The sequence below is a fragment of the Conger conger genome, chromosome 4 (assembly GCF_963514075.1).
Source record: "Conger conger chromosome 4, fConCon1.1, whole genome shotgun sequence".
In the NCBI taxonomy this organism is placed as follows: Eukaryota; Metazoa; Chordata; class Actinopteri; order Anguilliformes; family Congridae; genus Conger; species Conger conger.
The window spans coordinates 74,155,537-74,179,986 of NC_083763.1; the positions used below are offsets into that span (position 1 = coordinate 74,155,537).

General features: G+C 45.2%; 1 protein-coding gene across 3 annotated transcripts in view; it reads left to right on the forward strand.

The window, feature by feature from the left end:
• The window catches only part of LOC133126134 (cadherin-18-like), a 275,444-nt gene that overhangs the window by 178,465 nt on the left and 72,529 nt on the right, over nucleotides 1–24,450 (forward strand). For all 3 annotated transcript variants that reach the window (XM_061237983.1, XM_061237982.1, XM_061237984.1), the window contains one exon: nucleotides 23,614–23,908. In XM_061237983.1, coding sequence (XP_061093967.1) covers nucleotides 23,614–23,908 — 295 coding nt within the window. The remainder of the gene's footprint in view (nucleotides 1–23,613; nucleotides 23,909–24,450) is intronic.

Here is a 24,450-nt window from a genome sequence, read left to right on the forward strand (position 1 = left end):
GGTATGACCAGTCAACACAGCCAAGCAGACATCCGCACGATGGAGAAGTTATTATGGGGGTAGCGGCCAGTTTAATCCACCGTGACCCAGACAAGGGATCGGCGTGTTCAGGACAAGCCTGCGCTACTGAGGGTGAAATCACCGCTGAATTGGCTGGAGAATGGAAGCACAGATTTTAGGAGCGTGGAGGAGGAGGATATGAAGGACTGTAAGTGGAATGTGATCGCTCCAATCCCGGTGGGACAAAAAGAGTCGTAGCCAACGATGAGAGTAGTCCTCAATATGGGCATGCGGGGAGGTTATCTCAGCCCGGGGGAGAACTCCCACATATGACACGCAACGGGACAAACCGAGGGTAGAGAACGCTAATGACAACACGGAGAGAGACTCAAGGGCGGCGTGTAGCTCCACGGTCCACAGACATGCAAACAGGTCCTGTCCTCTCTGTAAACGCGGCGGAGCACGGTACACACGCGTGCGTACAGGGGGAGCACTTCATTCAGAAGCCACACTGGTGGAAACACATCTGAAACTGCGAAGCAAAGGGGTACTTAAAGTATGCTGTTGTTTTGGAAGGTCTGCTAGCTGTTGAATTAACAATTGCTTCCACAGTGGGAATAAAGCAATAGCAATTATCAGCTTGATATTAATATTTTTAGGCTTCCCGTTCTTGTAGCAAATTCAAGTAATTAGTTATTCACTGAGGTCTGCCCTCATTCTGCAATTTACACGGCCTTCTGTTCATGGAGACAATGTTGGCCATGTTACTCTGAATGTGGCTTCACTGAATGGGTACTTTACTGAACGTGACTTCACTGACTGTGTACTTTACTGACTGTGCACTTTACTGACAGTGTTATTTACTGACTGTGCACTTTACTGACAGTGTTCTTTACTGACTGTGCGCTTTACTGACAGTGTTTTTAACTGACTGTTCACTTTACTGGCTGTGTACTTTACTGACTGTACACTTTACTGACTGTGTACTTGACTGAATGTGACTTTACTGAATGTGTATTTTACTGAATGTGTACTTTACTGATTGTGTACTTTACTGATTGTGTACTTTACTGACTGTACAATTTACTGACTGCACTTTACTTTACTTTACTTACTGATTGTGCATTTTACTGACTGTGCACTTTACTGATTGTGTACTTTACTTGACTACTGACTTTACTTGTGTATGGAGTGGCCGTTTTCAACACATTGCTGAGCATAATTATGTGAATATTCCCATATGCCTTACAGGTCAGCTGCATGGTAAACACCCATCCATCACCCATCCAAATGTAATCTAGCTGCAGTGCCCGGGAGGGGAATTTGTCAGTATTGATGTTTTACTAATGGCAAATGTGGCACTTTTGTTTTGATGAAGAAAACCCATTTCAGAAATGCATTCACTAGAAAATAGTGTCCATTTTGCTGAGCTCAATTTACCCATTGCTATAATTTGGCAGAATTATGGCCAAAATGGAAAGTTCGTCAACCCCATCTCCATCTTTATTACAATATAAAGGTTACTTGCTAATTTAATCAATGAAGTACACAGCTTTCAATAACCTGTCTTCAAGCTCGATGACAGCTTTCTTATATCTTGTTATTTTCTCATTCAGTACAGTAATTTTGCACTGCGGAAAGGTTAGGGTGTACATAATGAGCAGAATAATATGGGACCAAAAGAAACCTTTCATGACATGAAAATAAATGTAAAAAACTATAAAAATAGATTTCTTCAGTGTGAGAGGGGGAAATTGAATCAACACAGGGCCCGGCCTAATACACTGTACGGCAGGAGTTCTGGTGGATGGGTATCTATCCGGTGTGTGATTATGCAGCTGCCATTGATGGAAATCTGGCTGCTCGGAGCCCGCTCCGGCCCAGAGGGATGAGGCCGAGCTTGGCCGGCTGCTCCAGGAGCCCCACTCCACTCAGGCAATTACAGAGGCCGGCGCTGACCCCCCCGACACCCACACGGAGCGCTCTCATCTCGGGTTCACCGCGGCGGGAGAGGTCCCCGGGCCTCCGCGCGGCGTTTTTAATTACCGCGTGCCCCTCCAAATGCGTCCCGCGCCGCCGAAGCCTTGTTTGCGCTGCTCCTCCTACCCTCATTTGTAAACGTGTCAACGCGTTCCTCCGTGGATCCGCTCAGCTGGTTTTTTTTTTTCTTTTTTTTTTTTCTTCTTCTTCTCTGTTTCTCCCCTTTCCTCCGCGCTCGTTAATTCAGTCATCAAGTCTGCTCCAGCAGGCTAAAGACGCCGGAGCTCCGGGCCAGGGGGAGCCCGAGCTTTTCATTTCCACCCGGTCGCTAATGTGAGACACGTCAACACGCTCCGCGCCTAACGCCGGCGATGCAGGTGCCCCGTCTCCTTTCTTAAGGGTGCGTTATTCAGGCCCAATGAACATTTCACGCAATCGCGTTAATGATTTTTATAAAAATGGCTTAATGACACATTAAGTCATTCAGCCAGCACGGAGCCATGTCTCCATGAATGAGATTTTTTTGTCCAGAATATTATATATCCATCCATCCGTTCATTATCTTTACCGGCTTATCCTGAACAGGGTCGCAGGGGGGGCTGGAGCCTATCCCAGCATACATTGGGCGAAAGGCAGGAACACACCCTGGACAGGTCGCCAGTCCATCGCAGGGCACACACACCATTCACTCACGCACTCATACCCACAGGCAATTTAGACTCTCCAGCCTAGCATGCATGTCTTTGGACTGTGGGAGGAAACCGGAGTACCCGGAGGAAACCCACGCAGACACGGGGAGAACATGCAAACTCCACACAGAGAGGCCCCGGCCGACTGGGATTCGAACCCAGGACCTCCTTATTATAATTATAATTATAATATTATTATTTATATATATATATATATATATATATATATATAATATTATAATATGTGTTATATGGAATTGGTATTGCTTTAAAAGAGGTGCAGGATGGCTTTTTATGTGCCTTGTTTACCTCTACAGTGAGAGAAATGGGTCATGTATCAGTCATTGGTTTTATCTGTCCCATACCCATCAGTAAGAGACCCCTGCCTGCCACTCAAAAGGACGGTGTTGTGCTCAAGTCTGTTTATAAGTCATATTAATGCAAATTCTCCTTAAATACTGAACTGTCTGCAAATCCTCTGATGTGTGTGTGTATATGTACATGTCCATATCTGTGCACATGAGGAAATTGTAAAGATAAGGTGTGTGTGTGTGTGTGTGTGTGTGTGTGTGTGTGTGTTTGTGTGTGCAAACATGGTTGTGTTTGTGTGTGCGTGTATGTCCAGGTGTCTGTGCATATGAGGAAACAGTAAGGATAAAGTGTGTGTGCGTGTGTGTGTTTCTGTGTGTTTCTGTGCGAATATATGCATGTGTTTGTGTGTGCATGTATGTCCAGGTATCTGTGCATATGAGGAAACAGTAAGGACGAGGTGTGTGTGTGTGTGTGTGTGTGTGTGTGTGTGTGTGTTTGCATGTGCTGTATATATCTTCACTAAGTCACATAGAGAAACAGATGTTTGTTATGTCCAGCATGCAAATTCTGTGCCACAGAATGGGTGGAGCTACAGACAAGCTATGGATACATCACAGGTTTTAACCAATCACTCAACCTCATATAGATGGCTGAAGACAGGGGAGGTTGGGTAATTTCACAATTAAGTCTCAGACCCACATCAGTGACTGGTTTGTCAGTTTTTTTTTTGTTTTAGCTTTTTTCATTCTCAGCAGGTCGTCTGTAAGTGGTCTATTAGGTTTACAAATATTATAAGCTTTCACAAAATGGAGTGTTTTAGCTATCAAAAATAAGAAAGTGAAAGTGTTTTTTTTCATCTCTTCAGTTCTGTTAACCCAGTTATTTCCCTTGGATTATGATCATTTTCAGCCTAGAAATGCCTGTTTTCATAAAGAAAGTGGGAAAATGTTTTATTCATAATGTTAAAAACGGATACTGCTGTGACAGTATAAGGCAATTGTCTTGAATTTAACAGGACAATATGTGTTAAAAAAGTGACAAAACAGTTTGAGTTTGGCTGTTTGTTCGTTCCCTTGACGACCGGAAGGAGACAGACTGCTGGGTTTTTGTGGACTCATTATCCTTTGAGAGATAATATGGAGCTTTGAAGGTGTTTTCTTTTTGCTTTTTTTCTGTCAGGCTAGCTTTTCCATGTTTCATCGAACATAACACTTAAAACGGTGCCCCAGATCTTGGAAGAAACATAAGCCAAGGGAAAGCTTTTCTTTAGACATGACTGTGGCCCCAAACACCTGGGCATCAGTGATTATTATTACTATAATAATAATAATAATAATAATAATAATAATAATAATAATAATAATAATAATAATGGCGGCACGGATGGTGCAGTGGTTAGCACTGCCGCCTCACAGCAAGGAGGTCCTGGGTTCAAATCCCCGTCAGCTGGGGCCTCTCTGTGAGTTTGCATGTTCTCCCCGTGTCTGCGTGGGTTTCCTCCGGGTACTCCGGTTTCCTCCCACAGTCCAAAGACATGCAGGTTAGGCTGATTGGAGAGTCTAAATTGCCCGTGGGTATGAGTGTGTGAGTGAATAGGGTGTATTCCTGCCTTTCGCCCGAGATGGCAAATGCCCCAAAAAGAGCCAGCATTGTTGACGGGGTCATCCAATCACCACTCAGAGTGTGTATGAGTGTTGCGTCAGGGCGCCCTGCAGTGTCTGACTTCCCCCAGCAAGGCACACACACAGCCTGGCCTCCTGTGAGTCACTGGGAGTCTGAACCAGCAGGGAGAGACAGCCTGCAGTGTCTGACTCCCTGACCTCCTGGGAGTCACTGGCAGTCTGAACCAGTAGGGAGAGACAGCCTGCAGTGTCTGACTCCCTGACCTCCTGGGAGTCACTGGCAGTCTGAACCAGCAGGGAGAGACAGCCTGCAGTGTCTGACTCCCTCAGGCAGGGCACACACACAGCCTGGCCTCCTGTGAGTCACTGGCAGTCTGAACCAGCAGGGAGAGACAGCCTGCAGTGTCTGACTCCCTCAGGCAGGGCATACACACAGCCTGGCCTCCTGGGAGTCACTGGGAGTCTGAACCAGCAGGGAGAGACAGCCTGCAGTGTCTGACTCCCTGACCTCCTGTGAGTCACTGGGAGTCTGAACCAGCAGGGAGAGACAGCCTGCAGTGTCTGACTCCCTCAGGCAGGGCACACACACAGCCTGGCCTCCTGTGAGTCACTGGCAGTCTGAACCAGCAGGGAGAGACAGCCTGCAGTGTCTGACTCCCTGACCTCCTGTGAGTCACTGGGAGTCTGAACCAGCAGGGAGAGACAGCCTGCAGTGTCTGACTCCCTCAGGCAGGGCACACACACAGCCTGGCCTCCTGGGAGTCACTGGGAGTCTGAACCAGCAGGGAGAGACAGCCTGCAGTGTCTGACTCCCTGACCTCCTGTGAGTCACAGGGAGTCTGAACCAGCAGGGAGAGACAGCCTGCAGTGTCTGACTCCCTGACCTCCTGTGAGTCACTGGCAGTCTGAACCAGCAGGGAGAGACAGTATCTGCCCTCTTTCTTCAGCGTCCTGCGGAGCTCTGAATTCGTTTTTAATCCCAACACCCCGGCGAGGGGCGGGGGCGGTGCGTGATTTCGCAGTCAGAAAACCACGCGGACACGCCGAGCCTTTCCGGAGAGTTCGGCGGAAGGGTGGGGGGGCCCGCTCTCACTCTCTATTAGAGAGCGAACGGCTTCCCTGAAAAGGATCAGAGTGGGAAGCAGCCGTCTAACATGAGCGCAGGGCCTGAAAGACGGGCTGGAATCAAAATTCACCTGTACCTCAATTTAGTCATGTCCTCAGAACCACACAAACACATCTTATCGTACATATTTAAATCTAAAATTGGAAGTTTTCCAATACACTTCCAGGAAAACAAGACTGTATGAGTGTTTATATCATTGTGTATGTCTGTCAATTTTCCGTTCCCTTCCAGTCAAAATCCCTTTCACACATCGGCGTGCATCCACATTTGACGTCCCCCTCCTCATTTGACATACTCTAATGTACAACCAAGTAAACGGGCGGTGTATCTAATACTAGCTCTAATTAAATTAGACGGGGTCCAATTGGGAGAAAAAGGGAAAAAATCGGATAAAAATATAAAATAAAAATCAAAATTATACTTGTCCCTGAGGCAATACTTCATAAGCTGAAATAAATGTTGTGAAAATCAGTCTTTGTGGACTGAAGGCAGTATTTGACTCCATTCATCTGGCCCTGGAGGGTAAACCAGAGCCTCACCCCCATCAAAGAAAAGCCCGCAGCATGATACAGCCACCGCCAGGCCTGTCAGCGAAGACGGTGTTAACCTCGGCGATGGACTTTGTGCGTTTCGCAGAAAAACCGCCGGCTCGAAAAAGCTGGAATAAAGATCTCCGCTCAACTCAAATCAGAGCGCAAAACCTTCCCCGAGAAGGTCTCAGGGTCTGTCACGCGGCTTTCTGGCGGACTCCGTGTCGGCCTCTCTCAGAAGTGCCGTTTGCCGAGCCTCTCTCCCACAGGGGGCTAACTCGGTGGAGTGCTGAAGGGCCCGCTGATTGGGCTGATGGTCGGAGCTGTCGCTGGCCTCTCAGTCACTTCCGTGTCATTCGCCCCTCTTGTGCGTTCGCTCCAAACAGGGAGGACAGTCTGATCTTGGTTATTTCTGGTTTGCGGCATTTTTTTTTTTCTTCTTTTTCCCATTTTGCCATAATGGTCTTAATGGACTGCAGCCTAGGAAGGTCTAAAAGCTTGGACAATCTTTTTTTGCTCAGCTTTATGCCCCGTAACAGTCCAGTGTCCTTCAAGACAACCTGACTGATCTGATCTGCTGCCTCAGTTGGGAAACCTCACAAAGTCAGTGATACTCTGCAGACATCCAAGTGAACACGGGCAGAATTACAAATCAGCTGAGGTGGACCATGTTAAAAGTGATTAGTCTGGTCTCTCAAGAAAATTGGATATACCTGGCTCAATTCAGTTTGGTCGTTCTGAAGGGGTGATATTTATTTTAATATAATATAAACATGAATTTTTGAATTAGTTGTGAGTTACGTATACCGCAGGTATACTGCAGTATATGTATTTATTTTATTTGGAGGCAGAAGGTTATTAAACACACATTCATATCCAAGACTGCTAACATACATTCTGCCCTTTGAACACATCCCATGGTTGACACCTGTGTCGATTCAGGAGATCACGGTGTCAACTGGATAGGATTATACAACTGCCTGAGTGAATCGATTAAGCAATCTAGATGCATTTGCAGATCCATGTATGTACAGAGCAAGCTTCCCTTGTGAATATGTAAATGAATAACACCAATCCTGCCTTATTACAAATATGTCATAGCTAAGACCCAATGCTGACCTTCCACTGGCCAAGAAAGGTCATGTAAAGACATTGCACAGTTCCAGCTGCCATTGACAGATGTAGACTTGAGAATTAGCAAGATAATTGACTGAATTTAAACCAATTAAAACAGCAGCAACTGGGAGCAGCCTGTGCCCTAGTGGCTATGCTACATAACTGGCGCCCAGAAGGTTGCTCGTTAAATCCCTGCCGTAGCCATGACAAAATCTGTAGAGCTCTTGAGCCCTTGAGCAAGGCCCTTAACCCTGCATTACTTGAGGGGAAGACTGTCCTCTGCTTAGTCCCATCAACTGTATATGACTTTGGATAAATGTGTCAGCTAAATAAGGAGTTGTTGTTGTTATCATTTATTATTAGACGTGTCTATGGAAGGTATCCTGCACTGCAGGTCCCTGTAAGGAGGTTAAACGTTGGTATAAGAGATGATAAAATGAACTATTCAGTCCAATTGGGAGTCAATTTGCATTTAAGTGTTTCGAGTTTATGTCCAATGTTTCTGTTGCTTTCTTTTTTGCATCTGTGTGGAAATGATCGATCTGACTGAACGGGGTCTTAGAATGAACTCTCTACTTGAATGTTGAGGTAGGAGTTTGGAGTGGCAGGTGAGATCTTCAATATGAGTCAAATACGTAATTGTCTTTCAAATACTTTCCTGCGTTAAATTGATCTTTCCTGCGATTGGGCCTGCCAAGGGGACCAGAGGGCACAGTTTGCGCTTTTTGAGAATGTTTCATAGGTTCCAATACACCAGACAAGCACATGTAGAAAAGTCATTGAATCCAAAATGTATGCATTTGACTCAGTTCTGAAACTCGGAAAAAGCCAAAAACACCTCAAAAGAGATGGAGGCATGGTAGCTGTCAGCCTGAGGCCCCGGTTAGCTCAGCTTTTCCTTGACCTGTGTAGTTAAATCATCACAACAGTCACAGTGCCGGTGAGATCTCGACACTCCTACCACAGCCCAAGCTCTCCAAACAGGGAGACCTGGGTCAAACACGTAATCGTTTTGGATTCAGATACTTTTTCTGTGCTTAAGTGATCTTTCCTGATGCAAATGTGTCAACCAGGAGGACCAGAAGGTGGGGTTTTGCAGTGTGTGAGAGTATTTAATATGTTCCAATACACCAGACATACAAATATAAGGATTTGAATCTCAAACAATCACATATTTCATCCATTTCTGGTCCTTAGCATAACATTGACTCTGGCCTACAAATCATGATACACACTGCCAGACTGGCTTACATGCCCTTATCCCGTGGCAGAGTGCCCACAGACGCTGAGAGGGGCGTCAATCAACTGTCTTTTGGGGGCACAGGCCCGCCACCTGTAAACAGACACAAGACTCATAGCTCATGTGCTACCAGGGTGTTCTCGCGTGCTTGATGTTCACTACATGTTCTCATGCGTCCTGCATTCAATTTGTGCATGACTGAATGGCACACAGTGCTATTCAACACTATATAATGCATTGCAATACAATTCACTGCAATCCAATGCCCTCCCAGTCAATGCAATACAACACACTGCAATATGGCTTCTGCTGTGTGTCAAGGTAGTGCTATTTACGAGTCCAATACTCCCAACAAGAATAAGAGATGTATCTAAACAGACAGTGATTCACTGTTTGAAGTGACTATATATTTATTTTTTCCAGCGACTGGAACAACACCCAAACCTCTGGGAAGACCGGGGGAGATTAAATTGATGCTGGTAGAGGTGTTAGTGGCTCAGTTACAGGCATACTCACGGCAGTCATTACTGTTCCCGCAGCACCTTAAATATTAGTGGCCTCCCCGGTGTCCTGAACAAATTCCCAACCGGCCCTTTTCCCAATCTGGCCGCCTTATCATCTCGCTAGCAGGAGATGATTAAACACCTCCTACTGTACCTCCAGCAGATATGAGGGTGGAAAATGGCTACCATGAATCGTGTAGCTCAATGTCATTCATCCGTATAACGAGCCATCCCAAACACGGGCACCTATAGCAGTTGCAGCAGTAGTAGTAGCAGTAGTAGTTGTAGAAATAGTTGTATTAATATAAATGGTAGTAGTAGTTGTAGTAGCAGTCGTAATAGTTGTAGTAGTAGTATTAATAGTAATGGTAGTAGTAGTTGTAGTAGCAGTCATAGTAGTTGTATTACTAGTAAGGGTAGTAGTAGTTACATTACATTACATTATTGGCATATGCCCTTATCCAGAGTGACGTACAGTTGATTCGACTAAGCAGGAGACAATTATCCCCTGGAGCAATGCGGGGTTAAGTGCCTTGCTCAAAGGTCAAATGGCTGTGCGGATCTTATTGTGGGATCAGAACCACCGACCTTGTGTGTCCCAGTCATTTACCTTAATCACTACGATACAGACCGCCCACTAGTTGTAGTAGCAGTGGTAATAGTTGTAGTAGTAGTATTAATACTAATGGTAGTAATGGTGGTAGTAGTAGTAGCAATAGTAGCTGTTGTAGTCGTAGTAGTATTAATAGTAACAGTAGTAGTAGTTGTAGTAGCAATAGTAATAGTCATGGTTGTAATAGTAGTAGTAATTATAGTAGTAATAGTGGTAGCAGTAGTAGCAGCAGTAGTAGTAGTAGATGTAGCAGCAGCAGCAGTAGCAGCAGTAGTAGTAGCAATATTAGTAGTAGTAGTAGTAGTAGTAGTAGTAGTGGTAGTAGTAGTATAGAGATGTGGAACAGAATGCACAATATTAGTGCTGAGCTTATTACATGCATAAAAAGCTCAAATATAGTTTTAAGAAAAAAATGTCTTCCTGGAGATAAAATGTCTTCCTAGTGTTCTGATCCATGTCAGTTTCCTCCAGATCACAAAGAGGAATGTCACATAACTGTCATCAAAGACCGCTGCATCTTCCACTGAGCAGTAACGGACGGATTATCCAAAAAAATGGTTTTAAAAGAAGTGAAAGGATCTCCGCCCCCGTCCTCCCACCCGTCCCGCGTCACGTGCACCACGGCGGAGAACGCATTAAGCCTCTCCCGCTGCCAACACTGTGTAAAAGGAGGAAACGAGCCCTGGCACGCACCTCGATTCCTCCTGAAACACCCGTTCTCACACGGCGACGTTGTGTGTGAACCGCGGGGATAAAAAGCCTTGAGTCACGCATCGGCTGGAATATCATCGTCGAAAAACGCGATAACCCCAAAAGCGCCCGCGAAATGTCTCTTTGAATCATTGAGCGGTCTCAGCCCTGACTTTAAATGGCTGCTTGGAGCAAAATACATAAAAACCTGAATAGATATATTCATTCATTCCAAGAGCTGGAAACCAGTAACGGCTAAATGTGATGTGTGCCAATAGCATGCTGTCCATCTACAGACACTGACTGCAGTCTGGCTGTCTCGCAATACTATTGGTCAGCATCGGTCAGGTGACCGCTGAGGGTGTTCTCTCAGCTTATTGGCTGCTATGTCATTGGTTTATGTTTGGAAATGCCAGGTAAGATTTAAGTTTATGCGTAGGGACTAGGGTACTGTGGGTTACAACTGATCAGCATTATTAAACGTCCTGACTGTCAGTGAATTCTCATATGAGGAACAAACAAACAGAATCATTTGGGTACCGAATATCATATTTAATATTATATTTAATCCTTGTTATTTTTTTATGAATGGGATTTTCATATTTCCAATGAATGTGGCACTGTCCACTGTCTTTTGCTTTTGTTTTCCCACTGCGGCACGCAGACTCCCAGACATCTTCCTGACACAAATCATAGTGTCCTAGAACATACTAGGATAAAGGCGCAATATAAATGCAAGCCATTTATATTACATCCTCTGGTGTATTTATCCCTTTCTAGAACATACTCTGCTTCCATAAGTCAAGGCAAAGACACCTTGTTAATGAGAGAGGTCAGTGGAGAAGGGCCAGATTGGTAAAAGCTGACAGGATGGTGACAGTAATGCAAATAACCACACATCTGAACACACAACGCATCAAACCTGTAAGTGGATACGCTACAGCAGTGGAAGAGCAATAAGTCTGCAAAAATAAGTCTAATAAATACCTAACAAAGTGCTCACTGAGTGCATGTACTCTGTTAGAGGGGCAGGAATACTGGACATTTTACTGTGAGGACCGTCTCAATTTTAGGGCTGCTATGGCAACCGTTAAGGGCTAACAGGTACAAGCTCTGCCTGGAGATGAACGGTGATTACTTGCAATTATAAAGCTGTAAAGTGGTCTGAAGTCCTTACCTCCGTCGAGAAGCATGGAAATGCGGAGAAGCCAAGTCTCGATGTGCGCTCTACGCGTTTTTATGGCAAATTCACATTCATTTTCTTTGAAAGATCAGAGTTTTATTTGTGTGCCTGCCCTCTGGCTGTTGTCTTTCTCAGACTTCCACACTGTCAAATTAAATTAAGCGGTGTTGTGAGGCTGTTTTCAGCCTGTTGTAGCTGTTCATGCAAGCAGCGTTTTAGTACTCTTTCCTGGGTTTTCACAGGCATTAGGTTTAGCCAACAGGTTAAACTATGTGAACGAGACAAAATAATAATATCTGAAAGAAATGGGAAAATGCACACGCTTATATTTTTGAATATGCTTTCAGGAGTCCAATATTAAACAACATATGGAATATACCGCGCTGGTACATCCACTGCGTTCCCCACCCCAGTACCGCCCAACACCCGACCCCAATACCCCACACACTTTCAGACATCTCCAGCAAATGTGCACTCCTGGTCCATGAATTACGATTGTATTCTGCCACGAAAGCTGAAAATATCGCCAGAACTTCACACTTCACGTGCCCTTTGTAAAGTGGCAATTGTGACTCAAAAGTAAACAAATACAAAAACTATTAAAGCAAAGTCAACCATTAGCAACCATTAGTCAACCAGTATTGTGTTTGAAACTGAACATAAGAAAACACGGCACATTTCCTTACTATAAGTGAAGGTGATTTATTGGCGTGTATTAATCAGCTAATTAATCATGAATAGTGCACGGAAGCAGGGTGACAGTGATATATATGTACATTGTGTGTTGCTCCTGTCCTGAACTGCTTAGAGTATAACAAAACGTAAAGTGTGTGTGATGACAGTGATATATATTTACAATGTGTGTTGCTCCTGTCCTGAGCTGCTTAGAGTATAACAGAACATAAAGTGTGTGTGATTTATCAGCAAGACTGCAAGACCTGGAAACAGCGAGTGTCCACACACACACACACACACACACACACACACGCACACGCGTACATGCACACACTCACACCTATGCAGGCACACACACACACAGGCACACACACGCGCACCTGCACGGCACCGTGGCCCCCGGTAAGATAGGTGGACTAGTGCACAAGTGCATGCACACACATGTAAAACCCAACGCTAACCCAACGACGAAATTTAGCGAGGGCTGAAGGTATCAGCGTGCTCGTCCTTCTGGTGTTGCTGAATGAATACTAATAGGGTTAAAAAGTAGTGGCCCCTATGCAGACAGTCTAGATCAGCCAATAAACAAACCACGATACAAAGGCAGTAGTACCACTAACAAAGTCCCAGAATCTCCACAATAGGGCCAATAGATTCACCTTCGTTTATCTGACTCCATTTTAGAATAATAATTTAGATTAGTTATCGACATTAGTGGATGTCGTATTTATAATTTTGACTTGATCGCTATAGGAATCCTGTACTGAGAAGAACTCGCTGAACAATCCTCTGCTGGTACCACCGCATGTCACATCGCGCGTAATGTGCACGTCTCACGAACTGACTAGCTATCTGTAGTCATTACAGAGGTCGCAGGAATAGCTACTCTCGGGTATATCTGTTTACAGCCTAGGGACCCAAGCAGACCAACATAGCTACGGCTGTGCTCGACATGAATGAACTACCAAGCGGAGGCGAGGGATTTACCAACATAGGTCTACGGGTGCTATACGCCGTGATACAGTAAGTGGAAATAATCATCCTCCCTAGACCAGTTCGAGGGGGTAAACCACGCATTCCCTGTGTAACATTAAGTGTCAGTAAGGAAAACCAAACAGATCAAGTTTTAACAATTTTATTTTACCAGGCAGGTTACATACACGTAATTGCATACTAGTTCCAAATAAAAACATTACAATGCAAACCAAATTACGGAGTCTTAAACGTCATACCTGGTAATAAAAGCTACATACGGGAGTCTGGCTACAGATACCCTGTACGTAGAAACTACGTGCACGGAGTGCACGGGAGGCTGATTGCATTCTCCCAGATTGCTTAGTTTGCTGTCCTTAAATCCAAATTCTGGCCTTTGATGTTAACCCTAGAAATGAGTCACCCATCTGTAATTTGGAGCCACGCCTCCCCAGGAAGCGCAGGGGGGTTGAGGCACATGGCTTTCACTGGGGCAGAGCTCCACACAGCTTCTCCTGGTTGGTTATGATGTACAGGGTTTGCTGTTGCAGAAATAAAATCATTGCACCAGTCGCACTGAAACAATCAGAATAATACCAAACATGAATATTATCTAAACTGACTTTGTCATGAAACATCCAATGCTGTACACATCATTTAGTGACTGAGTAAAGAGGGAGAGAACAATGAAGGGGGGTTCAGGAGAAGGTCAGGGCCTAACAGGCCGTGCCCTCTGAAACCTTCCCGTGCCGTAAAGAATGTTGCCCTGTCGTAAGAGTTTTACGACTGGAGGCCTGAGTCTTCCCCCACAGGCTCCTGCCCATATGGGTGTGGAGATAAGGCGTGGAGATAAGGCGGGGGTTCATGATGCATGCTCCTAAATTACTTTACAGCTACATATTCCACAATACCAGAGGAAGCCAGCAAGCTGACCAGCCCTGAGTGATAATGCCAGATGTCGGCCTTACACACACATGCAAGTACACCACACACACACATGCACACACACATGCATCCATTCACTAGCGCACACATGTGTGCACACAAACACACGCACAAACATACACACGCACGCACAGACACGAGCAGATACACACACAAAAATGCACGCACACAGATACACAAGCAGACACATACACACACACACACACACGCACACTTAGACAGGGGGAACGGGAGGGGGGGGGGGGGTAATTGTAAGACAGAAAGCCATCAGTCTCTCGCACTGAAAGAGCAGAGCGTTGCGTTTTACTGACGTTTCTCTGGCGGCCGTGCACAGTGTTGAGTGCCTTGTGCTAATGAATCACCGCGGCGTGCTGAGGAGAACGACCGCAGCCAATGCAGAATCACGACCGACGGGTCGCTCGACGATGGGGCGCCTCTCTCCCCCCTTTGTTCATTTTAACACGGTGCTCCACCCGGCATTCTCATCCGCGTGTCCTTTAAAAAAAAACTATATCACCTCCTTCCCCACTCCGGCTGACAATCTCTCTGGGCTCCAGTGAACAGCTGACATTTAATATGTGAAACGGATCTTCTGTCGGCCCCCAGTGAGTCCTCCTGGGTTTGATGTTCGGTGGAGGCAGTGCGACAGCCGACGTGTCGCTGTTCCTCTTCTTCTTTTTGTGATGCTGTTCGCTCAGAACGGTGAAGGACTGTGGGAATGTTATGAGCCCGCCACCGCGGTTGACTGAACGCGAGGTATTATCGTTTTTTTTCCGGCGGGGTCGACGGCAAGGCTGCCGCTTCCTCTTCAGATGAAATGAATTAATAAAATGGCCGCCCGGACGACGGGGACTCGGGGGTCACCGGGAGACGCGTGGGCGGAGGAACGGGCGTATGCATTCATTACCGTCGAGCCGCGAGGTCGTCATTTGCATGGCGTGTCGCTGTGTCCTGTGATGCTAATGAAGGCTTAACCTCCATCATAACCATGGGCGCATTTCCAGAGGCATCTGTCAGGCAGGACCGAAAACACATCGTAGGCGTGTATACACAATGTGTCCACTCTGTTAACAAGGCACAACATTACTTTTTTATTTTTTTAGCACACCTCCAGTTAACCCTCAAGCAACCAGCTGGGCTCATATCTAACCCCAGACATATACTTCTATCGATATCTTAATGGGAATATGTTTGATCCTTCCAAGACGTCTTGACTTTGTCAAGCAACATGTACTTAATAAATACATCCCATTTGTTTATGGTTCCTGCCTTAATTTGGAGTGATGTGATGATTAGGTGATCACCTATTCTTTATATTCATACTGTATATGACCCCAGTCAAAAGCAAAAGCCCCAGTCTGCTAAGACTCTGCGGTGGTATAATCTATATATACACTCAGTGAGCATTTCATTAGGTATTTTTTTAGACTCATTTTTTTTTAGTTATTAGTCTTCTGCTGCTGTAGCCTATCCATTCAGAGGTTTCATGCATTGTATGTTCAGAGATGCTCTTCTGCATACCACTGTTGTAATGTGTGGTTATTTGGTCTTCTGCTGCTGTAGCCTATCCACTTAGAGATTTGACATGTTGTGCATTCATAGATGCTCTTCTGCACGCCACTGTTGTGTAATTTGCATTACTGTCGCCTTCCTGTTAGCTTCAACCAGTCTGGCCCTTCTCCTCTCTCATTAACAAGGCCTTTTTGTCCACAGAACTGCTGCTCATTATATGTGTTCTGTTTTTCGCACCACTCTGCAAACTCGAGAGACTGTTGGGCGTGAAAATCACAGAAGATCAGCAGTTTCTGAGATACTCAAAGCACCCTGTCTGGCACCAACAATTAATCCAGGGTCAAAGTCACTTAGATCACATGTCATCCCCATTCTGACATTCGGTCTGAAGAACAGCTGAACCTCTTGACCATGTTGGCATGCTTTTATGTATTTAGTTGCTGCCACATGATTGGCTGATCAAATATTTCCATTAACAAGCTGGTGTACAGGTCTCACTGAGTGTAAAAATAATGAGCGAGAACAAAATTAATGGATTTTGAAAGATGTTGTCACTGAATGCATTTTGTGTGAAAGCAATAAAAAATGATCCACAGTGTAGTCCACACAGACTGCTGTTGTGCTACCTGTGCTAAGAGTTTTGAAAAAGCGTACTCAGTTTTGGGACATGGGTATAAGCAATTATAAAAAAACTAAAATAAGTAAGCTGTGCGGTTCGGAGTCTGCTAACTGCTGAAACATTGGTTGCCTTTTGAGAGAGCTCATCAAAAATCTAGAATCTAATGTTGGTTTGAAACGTGTTTCAACCTCAACAGTACCAAAATGCGGTGTTAAAGGTTGTGCGCCGATTTAATTCACAAGTTAAGCATACATTTTTCACTCCCGTCCATCATGGAAAGTGTGCGCTAAAAAAAGGGGAAATGGAAAGGAACAGGCTGGAGCGCGTGGTGTACTTGTGAAGAACGTTAAAACAGCGAGGACGCGAACGTGCCCGTATCTCGGTCGCACAAACTGTCTCCTCGTTAGAGCCGGCCCTGGAAACGGGCCACGCTTTTCAACACTCGCTCTGCTGCAGCGGGTCTTGCATTTGCGGGATAATTTCGCCCTGAATGGATAAAAGCATCGGGTATTCATGCAGGAAACAGGCTCTCTGTCAGTGCTCTTATCCGGCACCAGTGTGGGAATTGTGATTGAATGACTCCCCTCGCCTGACAGACATCCCACAATGCCTTGCTGTTGATGTGTGTGGGTTTTATCTCGTGCCCACTGACACCGCCATCTTTCACTCGGTGATCAAGACCGATCCCTGCATTTAACACACAAGTGGGTTTCCAATGAACTTTCCAGAAGAAAATAAAATAAATAACTCAATTTCTTTGCCTCCTTGAGGGTCTGGCAGTCATCACCTGCAAAATATATAATTAATCTGTTACCAGGAAATGCAACTTGCCAGCTACATGTTTTTATTGTCAGTCAACAGACTTGAATGAAAATCTTGATTCCCGCGCTAATTACAGACTTGCTAATAACGTGCGGTATTTACGCGAGACGGAGAAGGCCAGAAGGCTTCAGTCAGGAGGTGAGCTGCTGTCAGGAAAGACTCTCTAATCTCTGATTAATTGGTGAAGCGCGGCTCTTATTTTCCCACCAGCCAGAGAGTGCGTGCTGTGAAGGGTACGCTCTGTATCCAGCCCTAGTCCATGGCTATGTGTTCAGGCTCATGCATCCAGCCCTAGTCCATGGCTATGTGTTCAGGCTCTGCTAGCGTTGACCCTGTTAAGTGGCGGCTCTGTGTAGACCAGGGGTCGGCAACCCTGGTCCTGGAGAGCCGCAGGGTGTGCTGGTTTTTGTTTTCGCCTTAATACCAGCAACTAATTCAGACCCAAGAAACCAGGTGAGGCGAGTTAACTGTGTAATCCACTGCTTTAATCGATCGATTAAGTGCTGAGTCACGACAAAAGCCAGCACACCCTGCGGCTCTCCCCAGGGTTGCCGACCCCTGGTCTAGACACTAGGCCTCGTTTCACATCATCATGTAGCTTCTATACTTATTTTTGCAATTAATACAAAAATAAATGCGCAGACATTTGGCTGTGAAGACAACTGTCGTTGGAGGGATAAAAAGAAAATAATCTGCAATTTTAAGACGGTGAACCTGACTATATTACATTCTCAAAAACGAGAAGACATCCCCTAACAATTAGACCCAGTAGCATGACCACAGAAGTGAGTACAAAGTCTTCATTATCTTGTCGGCAGAGTATAGAGGTGAGGAAGGCGGCAAACAGAGATAACAGGGATAATCCAATAAGAACTTGATGTCACAGGCAAAGGGCCGATACAAACAAAAATAGAATCCAGAAACAAAAGTCGATAAGCCAAAACGGGTCGAGAAACTATGGGTCAAAACAGACGGATAAAGCAAGAGACGGAAGTCTAAGACAAAATTGTTCGTAACAGAAATCAATCAGAAATAAAAGCTGGAGAGTATGGTCGGGACACATAACTATCTGGCAACGAAAGACAGAAATGAACTTAACTAACTAGAATCTAAACTATACACAGCTGGGAACAATGACAGTAGACATGAAGGAAGTACATATAAGGAGTGGAAAGGTGGAGACATGAAACGGGACACAGAGTAAATGAATGAATGAAAGGGACAACCAGGAAACGGACTACAGTGTGCACAGAGGGTAACAAAAGTTATGCTAGCAACTTAGACAAAACTTAGACAAAACTAGTCAATGAAAACACAGAACCTGACTTTCCTGAATATCGGCTATTTAACCCAGGATAACGTTCAGCACTTCAATAGCACCAGATCTTCTGTTCAGCCTTCACTGAGGTGAACTGAGGGCAGTAACAGTGATGACTAGATGCGCATGGAAGGTCAAATGTTGTATAGCCAGTCAATAGCATAGCAGAGTCGGGTGGTTTGATGCAAAGGTTGAGAAGACGAATGTGATAACATTTTACCCTCTAATTTGATAGCTGCAATAGCATAACCTAACATAACTTAGATCCCTGTCCTAACAGATCTTTGAAAAGCAGGTGTTTTGGAATGTTATTTTTTTCTTCCGTTTCCTGTTCACTTACCAATAGCAGGTGTTATATCAGCTTTAGATGGTTCAGATTAGAACATTGTAGTGGCATTTTTGTGGTCTTACACCTTCAAGCAGGAGTGCTCAACTGTGAGCTAGTTTTGGTTCCAAACAGTTACCTTCATTTATTTTTCTGACAGCGCTATAAATGATGCTGGTCCTGTACTCGATCACAGTAACATCTTTAGGACACATTAGCAGTCTGTGGCTGTAGCTGGTGCATATACAAATGTCTGATTAAGACATTATTTCACTAATTAAATAATTAAGAGCAGAAGTTGGCACAAAATCCAGAAGTAGATTGGCCCTTGCACCACCGCTTCAAAGGGTTACTCAGCCAGTATCAGACGGCTGTCGTGGGCTGGCTTTATTTGTTTAACGGAAAGCCCCTGAGCAGAGTGTGTTGACAGCAACACAAAACTTGTTGTCCTTAACTAGACAACACGTAATGTGTTGATTTTTAATGCATCTGTTTTGAGAGCGTAGCAAAGTAATTGTCCTAGAAGGTGCCGTCCTTCGTATGAGCCCTTCAACCGATGACCTGACTCACTGTGGATATTAAATATCCCATGGCACTTCCCATGTTTACGCCAGTCAAAATACCATGAAACTGGCTTTATGCTTAATTAATCTACAATCTTATGGCTAACGAATTGTCACCCAGATGCCTGATGGGCTCCTCAGCTTTGCCTAGCTTGTTACTGCTCATTCGACGTGCTCGGCTAAATCCAGGTGAAATAAATAATTAATGGACCCAAGCTCATAATTGACTTAGGACATCTGGCCGCGTCTGAGTTGAATAAATAACTAACGGGGAACGTTCGTCTGAGATGAATGTCTGCGTTTGTTTACGCTGTCTTTTCGGGTTCCCTTCACCTGTTTCCCTGCTTTTTTTTGGCATTTTGGTTTCACCATGCGTCCCACCTTTGGACCGCCATGTCCTTACACAGGTGTGTGTGTGTGTGTGTGTGTGTGTGCGGGGGGGGGGAAGGAGAAAGGAATGTCATCATGATGGCACTGAAATACAACAGGTTTAAATGTGCAGCTACCTGAGTGTAGTGGTCTAAGGTGGATTAACCTGTTTATAATGTGGGTCCCCCTCCCTACCCTTCACCTACATAATGGGTTCAACTCTTTCTCTCACAGCAGATGAGATTTGTTCTAGTTGAATGCTGAGGCAATTGTGACAGTTGTTTGTGCACATGTGTGCATGTGCATATATGTATGAATGTGTTTGTGTGGGTGTGTTTGTGTCTGCATATGTGTTTATGTGTGTGTGCCTGCATTAGTGTTTGTGTGTGTGTGTCTGTGTGTGTGTGAGTGTGTGTGTGTGTTTGTGTCTCCATGTGTGTTTGTGTGTGTGTGTGTGTGCCTGCATGAGTGTTTGTGTGTGTGTCTGTGTGTCTGTGTGAGTGTGTGTGTGTGTGTTCGTGTCTACATGCGTGTTTGTGTGTGTGTGTGCCTGCATGAGTGTTTGTGTGTGTGTCTGTGTGAGTGTGTTTGTGTTTGTGTCTACATGTGTGTTTGTGTGTGTGTGTGTGTGTGTGTGTGTGTGTGTGTGTGCCTGCATTTGTGCATGTTCCATTATAGCCTTGCAGTCGAGGGTTGGTTTGTGCTGAAACATTAGCCGTCTGGTGTATCGATCGATTAGAAATGCATGGCCGTTCACTGGCGGCTGCTTGCCGTAGCGAGCTGGGCAGGAATGTGGTTCAGTACCACAGGGTTGCAAGGTCAATCTCTGGGTGGGAGGCCTGGGTATTTGACCTTGGGTATCGCAGTGGCAGCGTAGCATAATCGTGAGGGATCTGGGTTTCTCTGTCGACAGCTGTATGCGCCATTCCCAGGTCGGACACTGCCATTTCACCCTTGAACAAGGTACTTAACCTGAACAGTTTCAGTAAGTACCACGGCTATGTCAATGGATTGCCATAAAAGATAACAGAATGGAAGCAATGTATGTCACTCATGACAAGAGCATCAATGCCTAAAACCTAAAATGGTCATGCAGAATTACATTACATTACATTACATTACATTACATTACATTACATTACATTACATTTTGGCAGATGCTCTTATCCAGAGCTGTTTATTAGACTAAGCAGGCAAAAATCCTCTCCTGGAGCAGTGCAGGGTTAAGGGCCTTGCTCAAGGGCCCAACAGCTGTGCGGATCTTATTGCAGCTACACCGGGGATCGAACCACCGACCTTGTGTGTCCCAGTCATTTACCTTAACCACTACACCCCAGACCGCCATGGACACAATTGCCTCAGCATCCAATTACCTAAATTTATTCACAGCAACTACCTCGTAAAGCTCAAACTTCTGACTTTACTTTGGATGAAAGGCACCAATTAGGAAGCCGGGCTGTTGGCCCGGACGTGGCGGTCCGCAGCACGAACCGGACGGCCGGAGTTTTCGGCTCCGCGTCGAGCGTTTTTGTTTTCTCCCTCGCTCTCTCTCTCTCTTTTCCAGTGCAGTCGAGGACACTTCACGCTCCATTATCCAGTGTGTGGGCTCCATATAAACGACTTTCTCTCCCGGCCCGGGGTAGAAAGCTTTTGTTCAGAGGAGCCCCCCGCTGTTAGCCACGGGGGGGTGGGGGGGGGGGGGGGCCTCACAGAATGGAGTGAGTACAGGTGAACTGCCGACTGTGGCCGAGACCTCAAATGTCGGCGCCGAGATTTCCAATTACCGTTGGTCGGTTTTCAGCTGCCTTTCATTTATTTATTTATTTATTTATTTATTTATTTATTTATTTATTTATTTATTTATTTATTTATTCATTTATTACTGTACACGCTGGACACTTTGGCGTGTTCGCGGTGTAAGTAAATGTTCAGTTCACTATTTATACACAACTTTAGTCACACGGTGCTTCGCATGTTGACACCTTCAATGTTGTCGCACAAACGGTCGGTCTCCGAACAAGCCGTGGAGCCGTAAGTATTTTCTTTTCTTTTTTCCATTTCTCCTTTCTTTCTTTCTTTCTTTCTTTCTTTCTAAAGCTGAAAAACTCCAAAATCAATCATACGGCACACGGCAACGTCCATATCAGTCTGACTCAAAGGAGTCTAATGTCACACAACGGCGCGTTAGCATTTGGTTTTGGTTGGCCTGTGTCGGGCCCATCGTGAGAAACAATGTTCGAGTGAGCTACTGTCATTTTCCGATGCTTTCCACCCCAGAAAACAGAATGTACCTCTCTCATGAAGCACTTTATACATTCATGAAGAGGCCAGCGGCCTTTTAAGGTTTTAAAATAAGTGGAAGTACATTTCAAATTATGACATGCCCCGTTGTCATGCCGTAATACTAATTCACCTCCTGTAAGCACAGACCTGCCTTCCAGATGATTCCTTCACCATATGCAACAATATTATTCAGATCATGGGCTGTTTGCTTTCGGCTAAAGCATTTTGCTCTCATAATGTATTTATGAGAAATAACCAGTGACTGCAAATGAAAGTCTGTTGTTCCAATGGCTAGTGTGTAGCACAAAAAGTAAGTACTACAAGAATAGCTGATAATGCTGTTTGCAGGGCATAGCCAGTGAACACTTTATTAGATATTTATTAGACTTACTTTTTAGACATAGTTGGTCTTCTACTGCTGGAGCCTTATTACTTAGAGGTTTGACATGTTCTGCATTCAGAGATGCTCTTCTGCATACCACTGTTGTAATGTGTGGCTATTTGCATTACTGTCACCTTCCTGTCAGCTTCAACCAGTCTGGCCCTTCTCCTCTGACCTCCTTCATTAACAATGTGTTTTTGTCCGCAGAACTGCTGCTCACTGGATGTTTTTTTGTTGTTCGCACCAATCTCTGCAAACTCTAGAGACTGTTGTGTGTGAAAATCTCAGGAGATTAGCAGTTTCTGAGATACTCAAACCACTCTGTCTGGCACCAACAACCATTCCACGGTCAAAGTCACTTAGCTCATGTTTACTCTCCATCCTGATATTTGGTCTGAAAAACAGCTGAACCTCTTGACCAAGTCTGAATGCTTTTACGCATTTAGTTGTTGCCACATGATTGGCTGATTAAATATTTGCATTAGCAAGCTGGTGCACAGGTCTATAAACTGGTCACTGACTGTATATGATAGTAACTGTACCTCTAGCCAATTTGGTGTGTTGCTTACCATGCGGAATGCACTGATGCAAGTTGCTTTAGCTAAATGGTTGGGTTGTAAATTGTAATGCGGATCTAATGTTAAAGAACAAATGAATGCTAATGCTCTGCATCTTAAGCATCCTGGCTATCATGCTGTGGTCTAATGACAAGTGTGCTTATATTACCTTTTTTTATACCTACCGTGTCTAATGGCGTAGTCAGTGCATGTTAATGGAAGAAGGGGTAATACAGATGGAATTAGACAGACTTATAAATGCTAATACATAACTTTTCCTCTTAAGCCTTTAGGTTATCTTGGCCTGTTCTAATGATACGTGAACTAATTGTACTTTCTGCTCATTTCTAATAGTATCATGAGTATACGCCAGTGGGCTTGTCTGCTTATAAAGATATACTACAACAGAGCTGACGCACTCGAATGCAGAACTTTCTAAGGCTTTCGCCTTGGCCTGTTGGAATGACAAACATATCGCTGTACAGTAAAATACTCAGTGATACTTCACCTCAAACTAATTTCCTGAGTCTGACAAGGATCACATGTACCCGACCAGAGCATTTTTTCTGCTTACTAGTTTTTTCTAAATGTGAAATATATGCTACTTAGTCCAATGAACTCGCTAATGAAGGTGAATAAGAAATGATTTGTCTCGTTTATTCGACAGCTGCACTCGAACTCAGACAAAGGGGACGGCTCGGTTCGGTACATCCTGACGGGGGAAGGGGCCGGCGGCATCTTCATCATCGACGAGGTGACGGGGGACATCCACGCCACCAAGAGCCTGGACCGCGAGAACAAGTCCCACTACGTGCTCCACGCGCAGGCCATCGACCGCCACACCGGCCGGCCCCTGGAGCCCGAGTCAGAGTTCATCATCAAAGTGCAGGACATCAACGACAACGCACCCAAGTTCCCTGAAGGGCCCTTCGTGGCCTCCGTCGCCGAGATGTCCGAAGTGGGTAAGCAAGTGAGGGTCTACTGTGCTGTCTGAAGTGGGTCAGCAAGTGAGGGTCGACTGTACTGTCTGAAGTGGGTCAGCAAGTGAGGGTCTACTGTGCTGTCTGAAGTGGGTCAGGAACTGAGGGTCTACTGTACTGTCTGAAGTGGGTAAGCAAGTGAGGGTCTACTGTGCTGTCTGAAGTGGTTCAGCAAGTGAAGGCCTACTGTACTGTCTGAAGTGAGTCAGCAAGTGAGGGTCTACTGTACTGTCTGAAGTGGGTCAGCAAGTGAGGGCCTACTGTACTGTCCGAAGTGGGTAAGCAAGTGAGGGTCTACTGTACTGTCTGAAGTGGGTCAGCAAGTGAGGGCCTACTGTACTGTCTGAAGTGGGTAAGCAAGTGAGGGTCTACTGTACTGTCTGAAGTGGGTCAGCAAGTGAGGGTCTACTGTACTGTCTGAAGTGGGTCAGCAAGTGAGGGCCTACTGTACTGTCCGAAGTGGGTAAGCAAGTGAGGGTCTACTGTACTGTCTGAAGTGGGTCAGCAAGTGAGGGTCTACTGTA